This window comes from Leguminivora glycinivorella, chromosome 4 (assembly GCF_023078275.1).
Source record: "Leguminivora glycinivorella isolate SPB_JAAS2020 chromosome 4, LegGlyc_1.1, whole genome shotgun sequence".
NCBI lineage: Eukaryota > Metazoa > Arthropoda > Insecta > Lepidoptera > Tortricidae > Leguminivora > Leguminivora glycinivorella.
In genome coordinates, this window is record NC_062974.1 from 21,128,994 (window position 1) to 21,144,229 (window position 15,236).

The 15,236-nt window shown below is 38.4% G+C and overlaps 1 protein-coding gene across 7 annotated transcripts in view; it reads left to right on the top strand.

Moving 5' to 3' along the window:
* LOC125225514 (guanine nucleotide exchange factor DBS-like) overlaps positions 1–15,236 on the top strand; it is a 180,343-nt gene that overhangs the window by 37,926 nt on the left and 127,181 nt on the right. Inside the window, exon 1 of one of the 7 annotated variants that reach the window (XM_048129265.1) lies at positions 8,371–8,602. The exons of 5 other annotated variants lie outside the window; for them this stretch is intronic. In XM_048129265.1, coding sequence (XP_047985222.1) covers positions 8,551–8,602 — 52 coding nt within the window. In that variant the 5' untranslated portion in view covers positions 8,371–8,550. Of the gene's footprint in view, positions 1–8,370; positions 8,603–8,695; positions 8,716–15,236 lie in introns of those variants that run through there. One more of the 7 variants, XM_048129268.1, reaches the window with a different exon arrangement.

Below are 15,236 nucleotides of genomic sequence, written 5' to 3' on the forward strand. Positions count from 1 at the left end.
AAATTAAGCGAGGCGAAGACGTGGCCTACGATGGAGCAAGCTCGCCCAAGTCGCCCAGATATCCCAGAATGTCTGTCTGTTCTGCTCACCATTGATTTAAAGGTTAGCTCGGCGTAATTTAACTAACTTTTTTTACTTATGTACTTAACTACTACGCTATTTATTCCTCCAACGCCCCACAGGGCGCCAAGAGCCCGTAAAGGAACTTCCACCAAAGGATATCTATAGCAGTTCCGAGGTGACTGTCCTCACATTGGCAATGAGTCCTGATTGCTATGCGCGCGCTGTCCGTCCTTTGTTCGGGTTCCATTGTCCTGTCCCCCATTTCCGATTTTCAACTGTTTGCGTTTCATTTTAATTTCTCTGCGGATTGTGGCCAGTAGGATGGTAGAGCTTGACCTAGATAAAACACTATGCGTATTTTTCAGGCCTTCTCTTTTGAGTCCTATCCTAAGTCTAGTCTATTTTTGTATCGCTGGAAAAGGGTAGATACCCTTTAACCATAACAACAGTCGTAAACAGTAAAACACGTAATTCCGATCTCAATTCCTTAATTACTAATTAGCATTGACTCTGCATTGTGAAGTAGTTTATAATGTGCATGGTATACCTACTTACAGATAACTATTAACTATCTTCAGAGTGATTTCACTAACAAGTTTTGGTATCCTTTAAAACTGTGCTAATTCCATATAAATATTAGTTTGCTTGATAATGTTCCCACTGAAAGTAAAAGTGTATTTTATGTGGATAAATGACATGACAGGATGTTCCGTTGATTCAATTCACTATATCGGATAAAGTTACCCAGACGTTTCCGAGACGATGAACACAATAGGTCCGAGCCAATACTTATTAGATGGTAAGGAAACACCAATTCAGGCGTATAACAATGGGTAAGCTCGTTATCATAGTGACCATGAATATGTCTGTACGCCCCGAAGCCGAATAGCACAAACGCTCACGAAACGAAACGCTCGTACATATCTATCTCTATCGCTCTTGCGTATTGGCGCGACAGAGCCAGACTACCTTTCGCGGCGTTTCGTTTTCGTTTCGCGGCGCAGAAATGCCATTCGGCTACGGCACCAGGTGACGCACTCGTGTGGAAAGGCACGTAGGTAATGGAAGGGACCTGCCAGCCTGGCCAAACTAACAATCATTCAAACTCCGTGGCAATTTGACAAACGAAACGCAGCTAGCCCTGTTGCTCCAATCCTGAAGAGCGATAGAGAGAGGTAATTCATCTTCATCATCATCCTGTCCCAGCCGGTTTCGGCCTCGGCGACTGGGTTTGTACCGGTTAGTGAGAGCGACGGTCGTGGGCTCTCAGGTGACTGGCGTAGCCTATTTTTGCCATGAATGTGCGACCACACTCACTGCAAGTCAGCACCCCTCCAACGAAATTGTAATTTATGACCGCTGGTGGTCGGGCCTTTAACTCGTCACGTTTCGCATCGAGATCCACTCGCCTCTGCTCTTCGAAGGCTTGCACTTTGTCTCTCACTGTATGCCTCCACTTCGGCCGATCTTGCGACGAAGTCTCCCAGTGCGACGGTTCAATGTCACATCTCCGCATGTGACGCTTCAGCACATCTTTGTAGCGCAGAAGTTGGCCGCCTTGTTTCCGCTTGCCACTTTGCAACTCTGAGTAGAAGATGCGCTTAACCACTCTGTCATTAGACCCCCTCCCCCGGAGAGATAATTATGGTAGGTACAGTCAACCAATTGGATTATAAATCAGATTGTAAGAAATCTCTTACTGCTTGTCATTTTGACATGGTTGTAGAGTGACCTAGGGTTCCAATTGGTTGACTGTACCAACCAACCCCAATGGTAGTCAACCAACCCCAATGGTTGGAACCGTAGGCCACTGGAGAACTGTCATAGTGACGTTATAATATAAATCAGATTGTAGGAAATCTCTTACTGTTTGTCATTTTGACATGGTTGTAGAGTGGCGTGAACCGTGAACGATTGACCACTTTTCTAATATGTCTTAATTTCCCTATTATTACTGTATTTAATTAATACTAACAAGAAGAAACGAAAGCAAAAGTACGAGCTACCGGTCTATAGGTATTTATATGTGCAAGATATGTAAATAGATGGTGCAGAATCAGTTTTCAAAGGGAATATTGCGCATCCGAAGGTGTTAATTATATTCTTTACGTACATACGTTAGATAACTTCAACCTATTAATTTTGATTATACTTAATACCATTTCTCCCATAAATAAATAAATATTATAGGACATTCTTACACAGATTGACGAAGCCCCACGGCAAGCTCAAGAAGGCTGTTGAAGGTGTTGTGGGTACTCAAGACAACGATATACATATATTATACAGATTGTATTTTGATAGCAGGTCAGTGAGGGCAGCTACCAGATCCCGTGTTTCTACGCGAAAACGGTATTAGGAGACCTTCCTTCTATTTTCAATTTATGAGAATTGGCGTTTACAGATTTTGGAAAAAACATACAGGATGCGAGAAAAAAAGTCATTTTTCACAAACTTTTTTTTGACGCCAATCGATCCCATTCCTATCAAGTATCAAAAGCTTGTATGGGGCCAAAAAAAATTTTCCGGCCAGAAAAGTCACAAATCGCGAAAAACTTTTCCCATACAATTTGTATGAAATAGTACATTACATCAGAGGCCGGGAAAATGAGGATTTCCGGCCAAGTGGGTATATACGGCCGAGCGAGCGTGCGAGCGAGGCCGGATAGGGATACGAGGCCGGGAATCCGTTTTCACGCCGAGGCATGTATAGTGCTTTTCTCAAACATACAATGAAATAAAAAAAAATGCTCTAAAGGACAATATTTTACAAAAAAAAGTTACTTTGCAGGCCTAGGCCTGAAAAATAATATGAAATCCCTTTACAGTCCTCTCGAGTTGTTGCGCCCAAAAAGCGATACTTCCCAGCCCATTTTAAGGAACGTAAAGACAATATTTCATTGCATGTTTGAGAAAAAAATTTTTTTCATATGGTGTTTTTCTGATACCAATCGAATCCATTCCTATTCAGTATCGATAGTTTTTTCGGGCTCAACTTGCGGTAATGTACCAAAGAGCCACAAATTAAAGAAAACTTTTTCCACATTTTCCCCATATTAGCATAGTAAAATTTATAGAAAATGTATCCATTGATTTGTGAGCTTTTAGTACATTGCCGTGAGTTGACCCCTAAGCAAGCATTGATACTGAATAGGAATGGAATCAAGTGCCATAAAAAAAACACCATGTAAAAAAAAATGTCATACAAATTGTATGGGAAAAGTTTTTGGCGATTTGTGACTTTTTTTTTGGCCCAACCAAGCTTTTGATCCTGGATAGGAATGGGATCGATTGGCGTCAAAAAAAAAGTTTTTTTCCAAAATCTGTAAATGCCATTTCTCATCAATTTGAAATCGAGGGAAGGTTTCCTTAGACCATTTTCGTGTAGGACCACGGAATCTCATAGCTACCCTTACTGACCCGCTATCAAAATACACCCTGTGTAAAATATTCATTTATTTTATTTCTTCGTATTTTTGTTTAGGAATAATAAACCGCTTCCCTTATTAAAACGGCACTATTGTAGGCCACACATCATCCACATATCATACGTGTCTAACGGATCGCACACGTGCACGTAGGAGTCTGACCGCATTATATTTATCTGCAAAAAACTACTAAGTAGGTATAACTACAAAAAAAAACTACACAAAAAGTACCTATGTTAAGTACTTATGATGCAAATGCTTTTTCACCACACCAACTGGTAAAGGCTTACTTTGCTATTCGAAAACAGATAGCAAAATTGCATTTTATTCACAAGAGTGCAAAGTAATTTCATACATATTTTAATGTGATGTCCAAAGCTGGCTGTAGAAATTCACGTATAAATGATGATTTTGAATCATAAATGTTAAATAAATTGATGGATTTGATTTAGTTTGATGTTTTACAGTTAATATCTTCATAGTGTTGGTGAGGTGAAAAATTTTGTGTTTCACTCGGTGGCAAATTTTGTTTAACCTACGTGCCTTGAAACCCTCGCAACGCTCAAGATTCCAAATTCTGAACCACTCGCTACGCTCGCGGTTCAATATTGGAATCTTTCGCTTGCTCGTGTATCAATTTTGGCACGTGCGGTTAAACAACAACTTTGCCCCCTTGTAAAACAAATAACTATTGTCCATTGCAGATCATAAAATCTTAAATGATTGATAGATCAAGCAACATATAAAAATGCGTCCGGAAAAATGCTGCACTTCTTTTTCGTACAACCTTATTGACCGAATTTTTACTTTTTTTTTGACACCACGCTAGTCTTTAACGCAATATACTTTCACCTGGAGATTTGTCTGAATTGTATGTTTGTCCCATAATTTAAAAATGTCCGATAAAGTAGCTGGCAAGTCGGTAAAGATAGCTGTACGAGATAGTATCTCAGCTCAGACGTATAAATCCAATCAGAGCCCATTTCCTACAGCTAAATGAGTGCGAAGGTGTGCAGCGGACGCTCCTAAAAATACCACGTATTGACTTATACAATACTTCTTAAGGACGTGGCATAAGAACAACAAAATGGTGTCAGCAACACGATGCGAGCCAAGCGCGCAGACTATGTGACCATCGCACGCGTTATACGAACTCATCAACCAATTGTGTTGTAGCGTTCAGCCTAGGCGCGTCAAATGAGAAGACACAAAGTCGAAATTATGTGTTGCCTTATCCTTGCTTTTGAAATCTTTGAGCACGCTTCGAATTGTATGTTTGTCCATAGACATTAGCATTCCTAAACAAACTTGTGTGGCGTTCCATCGTAGCTTGTTTTGCCTGTGATGCGTTTTTGTAGGGAAATTTTATCCTGTTAGCGCCAGTAAAGTTTATTTTTTCAGCATGAGCTTAGGCTTAGAATTTAGATAATTAAATAATAGCTACATGTTGGATAGGTATTTTTAACCGCATTTTTTTTGTATGGAAGCGTGAGTAGGTGTAGGTATTCATTCCTTTGGTAATATTAACCATGCTAAATGCTGTCTCTGTACCTATGCTATTACTGCTATGCTCTAGTTCACCTACTTGTTTATGATATGATTGTTACATTTATAATTTTATGCAACGTTATTGTAATTGAATTCCCACACTATCATTAGTCATTACATAGATAGAGCATAGCATACTCGAGAAATTCTTCATTTATTTAAGCAAGAAACTTATTCTGATCTTAAAACAATATCTTAATAATGTCTGCCAGTGGGCCTTGTCGTTTTTTTTGCTTTCGTGTATGATATCTATTCCAATTTATAATGTAGTAATTTTTAAAACTTTTATAGGATGTACACCTATTGACGCGGATGAGAAGTATGGAGAAGGAATAAAATGACACCATTTTGATGTCAAAATAACCCAGAATTGCCCCCAACATCCACTTATATGCGGATTGTAATTACTTGCTGGCAAATCGCACTACTTAGTTCTTGGATGGCACCTGAATTGAGCAATTTGGAGCTGGAACGAGGTTTTATGAGCGACACTAACTTCGTACAGCTTGGTTAGTTGGATACTTAGAGACGTGACGTGAGAGACAGTTGTAAAGTCAATGTCAAATGAAGATCAGCATTTGCTTTTGAAGGAGATAAATGAAGAGTGGAAAAAATTACAGTCTTTTTTAATTTAATCTATGGCCACTGTATCGCTAATGCGCTAATCCAGTGCTCTTCCATCTGAGTTACCATCTAACATAGCGAACAGCGAATCGTTTGCAGACGTTTCTGCATGTAGACTTGTAGAGATTGTAGTTGTAGATGATCAATGCAGGATGCGGTCTTTTCTACGTTGAGCATTCAAGCTTCGCCAAACAAAATACCACGTTCTTTTCGACGTCGTCTCGATAATTAATATAATCTTGAGTCCGTCTGTTAAGAGTTAGTTCACTCTACTCCACACCACACCGTTGATTTTATAAGTATTTTCATTTAATTCTCTTAATAATTGAGTTTGCTTTAGCTACTTCTGCTCTAATATCATTTTTATCTATCTCTCTACCTTAATGTTAAAAGTTCTTCTTTCTACAATTGTTTTGATGTAACTGTACTGTGTAAATATATTCAACTCCCTGCTATTTATGTTCTAACTACAACTATTACTCCTTTTACGTACCTTTGCCTCACCTATTCTATTATAATGCCAGAAATGTATTCTCAGTGCGTATTTAACTTAGCTAATAGCGCGTTAAATAAATTCTCTGGCAACACAGGGTATCATAATATTGACCTAGTTGGTATTGTTAGTAGCTCGTAGGAAGTGGAGAAAAGTTGGAAACTCGGACAATGTGCCAACCTTGTACCAGTGACTAACTCTAAGGAGTCTAAAGACTGTCTGAAAACTATACATATAATATCTAAACGACGTTATGGTGAAACTGTCCATAATGTCAATTTGATAGTGGTGAACTCAAAAATATGACTGTCTAAAACTCAAACATGAGTGGGTGGGTAAACAAAAAAAATGAGAATATATGACTAATTATATGACATATGTATTGGGTTGGGATAGGTAAAATAGAAGAAGATGCTCGCAACGACATTTTTCTGACTTAGCAACATAATTATGCTGTATTTAATGTACATAGGCATGTGCCTGTACCATACCTATGTAGGTATGGTAGCTTAGAACCTACGGCAATTGCAGTGGCGACTTCTGTAGTAAAAGTTCAATGTGCCTCATTGACATTTATAATAAGGCCCACCTACTCACGTCATACACGTCACGTCAGCGATAGATGTCTCTAATTTGCGTAGCGGCATCGGCATCTAATTAAACTTCTTGTAAATTGCAAATTACCCTTTCGATCGCGTCGCTCATCTATTCTCTCCTTGCGAATGGTGTGAACAGTTAGTTAAAAGTGCGGGCAGTAGCCAGTGGTAGAAGGTAGAAATCGTACATCGAGCAAATTCGGATAAGTTCGGTTCGCAATGCTACGTAGCAAGTACCCTAACAGGGTTGGCACAACTTGAGGTGCTTTTGCGCGTGACCTTAAATAATCGAAAAGGTCGAGCTTTAGAAAGTAAGAGGACAGAAGATTCAACTCTGAACGGCTAAAAACGGTTTCTGTTCTGGATGGTAGTATTAGTACTATTACTTACCCAGTGCTACTGCGAAGGAATAAGCCTAGATTGTTCAAGCGTGTAACGCCTCGGGTACCGTTGTAAACCTCAAAGCCTGTAAATTGCCAAGTAAACCGGAACGCTGAAGATTCGATCAAGTGCATGCAGTTCAAACATTAGGAGCAGGCGTTTTTTCGTCTGGTTAGTACTGTTTCCACTCTTTTAGTTCTGAACTTTTTACAGAAGGAAATTAGCTGTGCATTTTATTATAAACGCGCTGGCTTTACTAGGTATAAAACAAGGAATAAGTGGTACTTAAGCGTGATATTGCTCCTAAAAGATGTAGGTACCTACCATACGATAGGTTGTACAATACTCAAATAGGAAATTGCGTCCATTTCAACTCAGGTATAAACAAAGGGTACTTCTTAAGGTTCCTTTTGAACATCTGAGCAGGAAAGTACAAAGAAAGTCGGAAACATAACAAGAACAGACGTCTAAGATCGAACGAGGAAGTGAAGAGTGGCAACTGTTGTGACGAGGCGTGTTATCAAAACACCTAATCTGCGTTTCGTCACATGCAGATTACATCACGACGCAGTGTTCAGCGTGTTCGTATGTAGGCCGGCGCGGCGGGAGCCATCCAGGGATGTTACAGTTGCGTAGCCGGGAGAGGCGAGCGTTAGGCGGACCAGTTCAAGGTGCGAGCATAGCTTGTGCATAGGGTTTGGCAATTTTTTTGTTGTGTGAGATCTGATTTCCTAATAGTCGGCCCCTCTATTTCAATAACTGTACGTTCCTTCCGGTTGATTTCAGCACTATGACTGCATTTGATTTTCGCAGTTGCACATGCACACCCTGGTGATCTCTTATGAGGTTGCTTATGAAGAAGTTGTTTTTTAATGTTGAGTTTTTTCGTGCTGCTTTTTTTTGGGTGGGTAACTATATCAATCAGGGACATCAGGCTCTTGGGGATACCCGAAACGCCTAAAAACGATATCCTTCCCGTGGATTTTTCGAAGCTCTAGGTTCTGCAAATTTTTGCAGTTAATTTTATGAACTGGACATGACCAGAATACCCGAATTTGATATTGTGTTTACTACTACTTTGTCGATGAAAACGTTTTTCATCTTCATCCAATCGCTGGAAGTCCCATAGTTCCAGTTACACTGGTCGTTACCGTTCGACTCGCCACCGCTCAAGCATTGGCAACACCCGGTCTGCGGAAGGACGCGCGCTCAGTCTACGCTCCGTTGTCATCGAAGATTGCCCGATCCGCGCCACTGCCTCCCGCCCAAACACTTTTACTCGCGAGTTCACGAGTTCCAAATTCGAAAATCAAACCCATGACTAGTGGCAGATTAAAGGGAATCCCTTTGCTCTGAGTGGGACACAAAATAGAAAAGTGTTCGAAAATTGAAGTGAATGTTGGTGTAAACAAGTGACATGCGAATACGGTTCGAAGTGCCGAACAAGTTGGAAATATCGTTTGGTGGAGGTGCATATTTTATTTGTGTTATTTGATTAGCTGTAGCTGCAGTGTGTGGTTTCACGTCTATTAATATTGTGATCGCAGTATGTGGTTAATTCTGAACAGACTGCATAGGATGGGTAGTATTATGAATTAAGTACCTATAAGAGTTATAAGACCATACGATTATTAATTTGATAATTTTCAACAGATATTCGGAACCATACATTTTAGTTTTAGTAGGTGCCCATGTCTCATTCAAATTATCTATACATTTTCAAATTTAAAATGTAGATTAGTCGCCTTGTGACTAATATAGTTTATTTAAATAGGTAACCACCTATTCAGGGTCTTTCATAATCCGATTTGAGTTCACCTTCTCAACCTATAAATAGGAAATACATATAAGGGCAAGTTGTGACAGTAGAGTAGTAGCCATGACCTGAACTACTACTACTCCGTAACTCCTTTACTATTCATATCCATAGATCGATGTTACTCAAAAGGGCAACGTCTAAAGATGTTTATAAAATAATCATGAAAACTAATAGTAACAAAGCGCCAGGAATAGATCAAATTCGGGTTATAGATCTAAAACTCATAGCAGACAGAATCTCGTCTGCTATAGCCCATCTCATTAATAGCAGTTTAGCGTGTGGTCTATTTCCTGACAGCCTCAAGGTAGGACTAGTACGGCCAATATATAAAAGTGGCAGTGCAACAAACTGTAGTAATTACAGACCTATTACAATGCTTCCCATTTTAGACAAAATTGCAGAAAAGTACATAAGTAACGAAATACATAACTTTTATAGCAAGCATTGTATTCTCTCCGCTAATCAATTTGGGTTTCAGCCCAAAAAAAGCACCTCATTGTTACTTTCAAAGTTTACTGATGAGATAAATCAACACTTAAACAATAAATGTCATGTCTTAATAATTTTTATTGATTATAGTAAGGCATTCGACACTTTACGACATGATACACTAATACATAGACTGGAAGATACTGGTGTCCGTGGGCAACTGTTAAATTGGTGTCGGAATTACTTGCGAAACAGAATGTATCATGTTAGGATAGGGAACGCTCTTAGCAATGAAGTATTGGTGACAGAGGGCACAGCACAAGGCTCCGTGCTCGGCCCACTCCACTACTTAGCTTATGTTGATAGTATGAATAACTGTGTCAAAAAATGTTCCGTTTACCAGTTCGCGGATGATACCTGTCTCATTGCCGCCGATAAAAATGTAACTGTGGCGGAGAAGAAACTGCAATTTGATTTTGATAACGTCTGTAAGTGGTCCCACGATGCAGGACTAGTCCTAAATGCAGATAAAACCAAACTGCTTCATATACACTCAAGTCAATCAAGATCGGTAAGAGAAGTCAGGATCATAGGGCACGACCACCAGTGTCTACACATGCTACCGAATATTGATCAAAATTGCAAGTGTATGCCGCTGGAACAAGTTAGTAAACACAAATATTTAGGTGTTATAATTGACAACCGCTTCAACTGGAGAGACCAAATTGACTCAGTGTGTACTAGGTTACGAGCAATAATGGCAAAAATATATATTCTACGAAATAGGATCCCATATCATATTAGACTCGATGTTTATAATGCACTTGTGGATAGCGTCATTTCTTATGGATTAAGTAGTTATGGTCGCACTTTTAAATCATACCTAGACAAAATATATAGGCTACAAGTCAGGCTCTTAAAGATAATAGTACCTCATAAAATAAAAGAAGAGGTTGTATGTGATAGTGACCTATTTAAATTTTGTAAGGTCCTTCCGATTCACACTAAATTTAAATATCACATGTTAAAGGATCAATACTTCAGAAATGAAATTAAACATTTAATCTCCCATCCAATAAATACACGGCAAGTAACAAACCAAATGCTTCGGAAACCACAATTTAATAATTTTTATGGCAGGAGAACGTCAGATTATATTATACCAGATTTAATTAATAAGTTACCTAAACAGTGTAGAGATAAGTTAACACCAACTAATATAGCAAATATACTTAAAAAAGAAATGCTTAACCAATTAAATAATTGTAACTGATAAAAAATAGTTCATTTGTAATAAATGGAGCAGCCTGTATCACGTACCTACGGCTGACCGGTTCTTGTTTTGCTCGGCCGGCCGGTGTGATACTGATAACGTGACGCGCTCAGTATTAAGTATGTTATTTAGGATGTAAGTATTTATCTGTAGTGCACTTATTTAGTTTTTTATTTTTTACCTTGCGGAATGGAGTATCGAGACAAACCTTGCTGGTTTAGCGATACTTTTTAAAAAAATATTATGTAATTTGTGGTGTTTAAGTAAAATAAATAAATAAATAAATAATCCACCTAGAGCCAGGCCAAACTAAGTTGGCAGCGATTTTTATATCCAAGTTGAATACAGACTGATGGCCAATTGGCCATCAAAATCGCTGCTAAGTCTGACTACCTATGCCCTTATCTGACTGTGACATTCAGCCTTTACAATGACGTTGATTTACCGCCGCATACTTAACTAGTCAAACAACAAAAAACCTCGTGAAAAGACAGCGTAGCTATTTAATTTACCTACTCTACAGAACAATATTAGCTTTTCCGTGATAACGCAGAATGCCTTTGGCAGACTAAGATTACATTTTAAATTCACTTAGCATACATCGAGCAATCCTACAAACTCAATTAACTGAGCAAACCCTCGGGCTTCGCAAACAGAGTTATACTTATAGGACAATTCAAACGTACACAGATTTCAGAGTGATATTTTCACCACACCAACTGGTAAAGCCTTTCTTGATTCTTCGAAAACGGATAGCAAAATTGCATTTTATTCACAAGAGTGCAAAGTAATTTCATACAAATTTCAACTTGATGCCCAAAGCTAAAATAAATAAATAATGATTTAAATCATACATGTTAAAAAAACTGATGTATTTGATTTATTTTTATGTTTATTTTATTTACAGTTAATATTTTTCCAGGTTACCTTGTAAAACAAATAACTATTGCACGCTTTGTTGCGTAAATATTTCATATTATTGAAACTTTCTGCACTATTTATTGATTGATCATAGATCTAACATATTACATTTGTTCATAATATTAAACAATACTATACTTCTACCGTAACCCTTTTAATTGTTAAGACTCGCACTGAAACTCGAGTAGTTTCATCTCAACTCAGTAGTAGGCATGAATTTATATTCTGGTCATAATAAAGTTTTCTCAGATATTTTACGGGAGAAATCGTGAAGGTAAATCTATAAAGCGGCTTCGGTACTCAAACCCATTTGATCCTTCAACCTGACACATCAGCTAAAGCCATAAAAACTCGTAAGAGCAAGTGTTAACTTTTCCGGAACTATTTTCCGGGAAAGGCGTTTGATTGACGGCCGAGAGATCGAAAGTATTGAAATCACGTACTTATCAGTACGTTTTCTCGTTTAGCTATAAACTATACTACTTTTTTTACGACGTGCTGTGAAAGAAAATTTGGTTTGAGAGTCAATCTTTTTGTCGATTAAACAAAAAAAGGAATATTTAATTCTTAATTGACATTGCATGAATGCTGCGGTTGTTGAGTTTCATGTTTGCTACTGACATTTTATTGGCGAAATATTTTACACCTATGAGTGAGTCCTAATACATAAGGCACTGGTCCCACCGCGAGCTAGTAAACTATGAGCTATCGGCTATAAAAACGAACAAAAGATAATCACTCCCGCGTAGATAAAAGAGACACGGCGATGTTTATAGCTACTCGCCCAGCGGTGAGCTATCAATATCGCCGTGTCTCTTTTATTTACACGGGAGTGTTTATCTTTTGTTCGTTTTTATAGCCGATAGCTCATAGCTTACTAGCTCGCGGTGGGACCAGTGCCTGAAGCTTCAGTTATCTGAGTTATCTCAATGCATAACTTAGATAGATAATCATCAACAAGTAGCAACACAGAATTATATAACAAAATAAATAGCTAGACAATTCGAGTAGTCTATGTTATAACATCGATCATTGTAGCGGCGGCGCGGCGCTTCGTCTTGAGGGGAATCTACCAATCCATCGCAAACTACGACTATAACTCAATCTATTTGGTATTTTGGTACAATATACCGTGCCGCCGGCTTATTAATTTAACAGCATTGCATTCGCGGTTTGAATAAGTTTGCGTAGGCGAGCGAGGTCGTAGAACAATGCGCGACACCATCATACGTCAGAAAACAAGGTCAAATAAAAACATATGTTGAATTCATTACCATATCTAAACCTATATTTTATGGGTATAAGTGAAAAAGAAAACAGATTGTTTAACCAGTGGCTCTTTAAATGGCAAAACCAAGAGACGTATATGGGCATGGGTCCTGTTCCACAACCACAGGGGCACAGGAATGCCGTTCGTGGGGTCTGCGATCTGCGATTGATCGTTTAGATCGAGTTGAAGTATGTGACTGGACTTTGGACTGGCTAGGTTAGACGAAATATTAAACTGTACCTAACTAATAGATCATGTAAAACCATAAATATTATCCCGGTTTTAAAATGTAAACATATTTCATATTTGAGTCTATCTTCCGATGCACACTGGTTAATACTGGTATGCACATTTCGGATTTATTTATGGGTTTGGAAAATAGATATGTGAGTGTGTTTAGTAAAACGTCCCACTTCGCTTCACTTCGGTTACCATTAAAGCGATATTTACTTGTATCTTTATATGAATAAACTGACAAGGTGGCTTTATAGCAATCGACAGTGGGACGTTTTCCCGCGCACACCCACATATTTAAACCTGTCACTGCAATATCACAATTTTGCTGAGAGTGGCACTGAAACTTCAGCATTTTCATGTGACCTGCCTACCCTTTTTGGTTAAACAGGCGTGAGTTTATGTATACATTACAAGTTACAACCAGTTAAACCAGTGCAATCTGGGATATAAAGTGCGGAGTGCGGATGTATATTGTATATTGATCATTGTATCAGAAATGAGAGAAACTGCCCGATTTCCGGATCTCACAAATTATAAACAAATGAGCAGCGGACTCCATGTGTAGGTACCTAGTGTACCTACTTGCATTTTCCATTATTTATTCATAATATTCATACAACTGTTCAATCATGTATATCAGCATTGGTTCCATACAAATCTGATTTGCGGTTTCGCTCGTTACCACAGAATATATAATAGTACAAGTACAGAAGGCCCACTGCTTTGATGTTCACGAAATGCCGCCTTTTTAAATACCTACAAAATTCTTACAAAGAAACGAGCCGCACGTGCGCGGCGTCCGGTGATAGGGTTACCAATGGATCCAAACGAATTAATACTTACATAAAATGTTATACTATTATATTCAAGTCTTGGGTACTTTTTAGGTATATATACTGTATTTATATATTTTTGTTCAAGTTCCAACATCACAAGCCTTATTGAACTTTTCCGTGGGACTTAATCAGTAGTAGATCTAAGTAAGAATGTCTTCGGGTATTTATTTTATTCAATATATCTATTTAACTAAGTATTATTAGCCATTCCACACGCGGACATCGTTTAAAAAAACCTCGCGACGTAAAGTAACAATAGAAAGTGCGAACGTGCATTCCGTGAGAACGCGCGCAACCCCTGAGTAGGTCGCGAACTCGCGGCCGCCAGGATGTACTTGTAGCGCGGCGATAGAATCGCGGAGTGAGCCGCCCTTGTCGTTACGTAAAATCGGGATATTTCATAGCACAGTTATTACCATGATGGTTTTAACTTCAAAATCAAACATCATTATGAAAACAGGAATTTAGTAGGCACAATATTCTTCGTACTTATTATGAAATCTTATACTTTTAAACGAGCAATTCTTGTATATTTATTTATTTATTTATTTATTTATTTATACCGACGATCTCGGAAACCGCTCTAACGATTTCGCTGAAATTTGTTATGTGGGGGTTTTCGGGGGTGAAAAATCGATCTAGCGTAGCCTTAGATCCCGGAAAACGCGAATTTTCGAGTTTTCATGAGTTTTTCTTTCGCGTTAGTAAACGTAAAATATGGTCGTTAATTTCGCCGCGCGCGCATCGATTCCGCTTAGCTCAGTCGTACGAGGTCGGTCTAATGTACGCAGATAGATCGTAGGTGTCAGGGTTTCGAATCCCGGCCAGAAATTAAGTTTTTTTTTTGTCTTTTTTTTTTGTTTTTGTATTTATAAGAGTTTTTTTTTTATCTAAAGACGTGATATATTAAAATAGAACCGAGCGAAGCTCGGTCGCCCAGATATTATAAAATGTGTGGAAATGAAATACTAAGACTTGTTTAAGGTCTAAGTGATACATTTCCATTATATGTATATGAAAACTAACGACTCACCCCGGCTTCGCAAATTATACAGTATTAGTTGACGTTAGTCTTCCCGGGAAACGTTAAATTGGTGAAAATCCGTTTAGTATATAGGTTTTGAGCTTATCGCACACTTATTGTCTAAATTTCATAAAAGATGTCGCTGTCCTAAAAACAAAATGGGTAACGGATGGTTGCAAAAAAACGGTTTTTTTTCTGGCTTGAAAAAAAAAACATGAAAAAAAACCGTGAAAAAAACCAGTTTTTTTCCTGGAGTATGTTTTTTTTCTAATGTACGAAATCTCAAAATTTGCA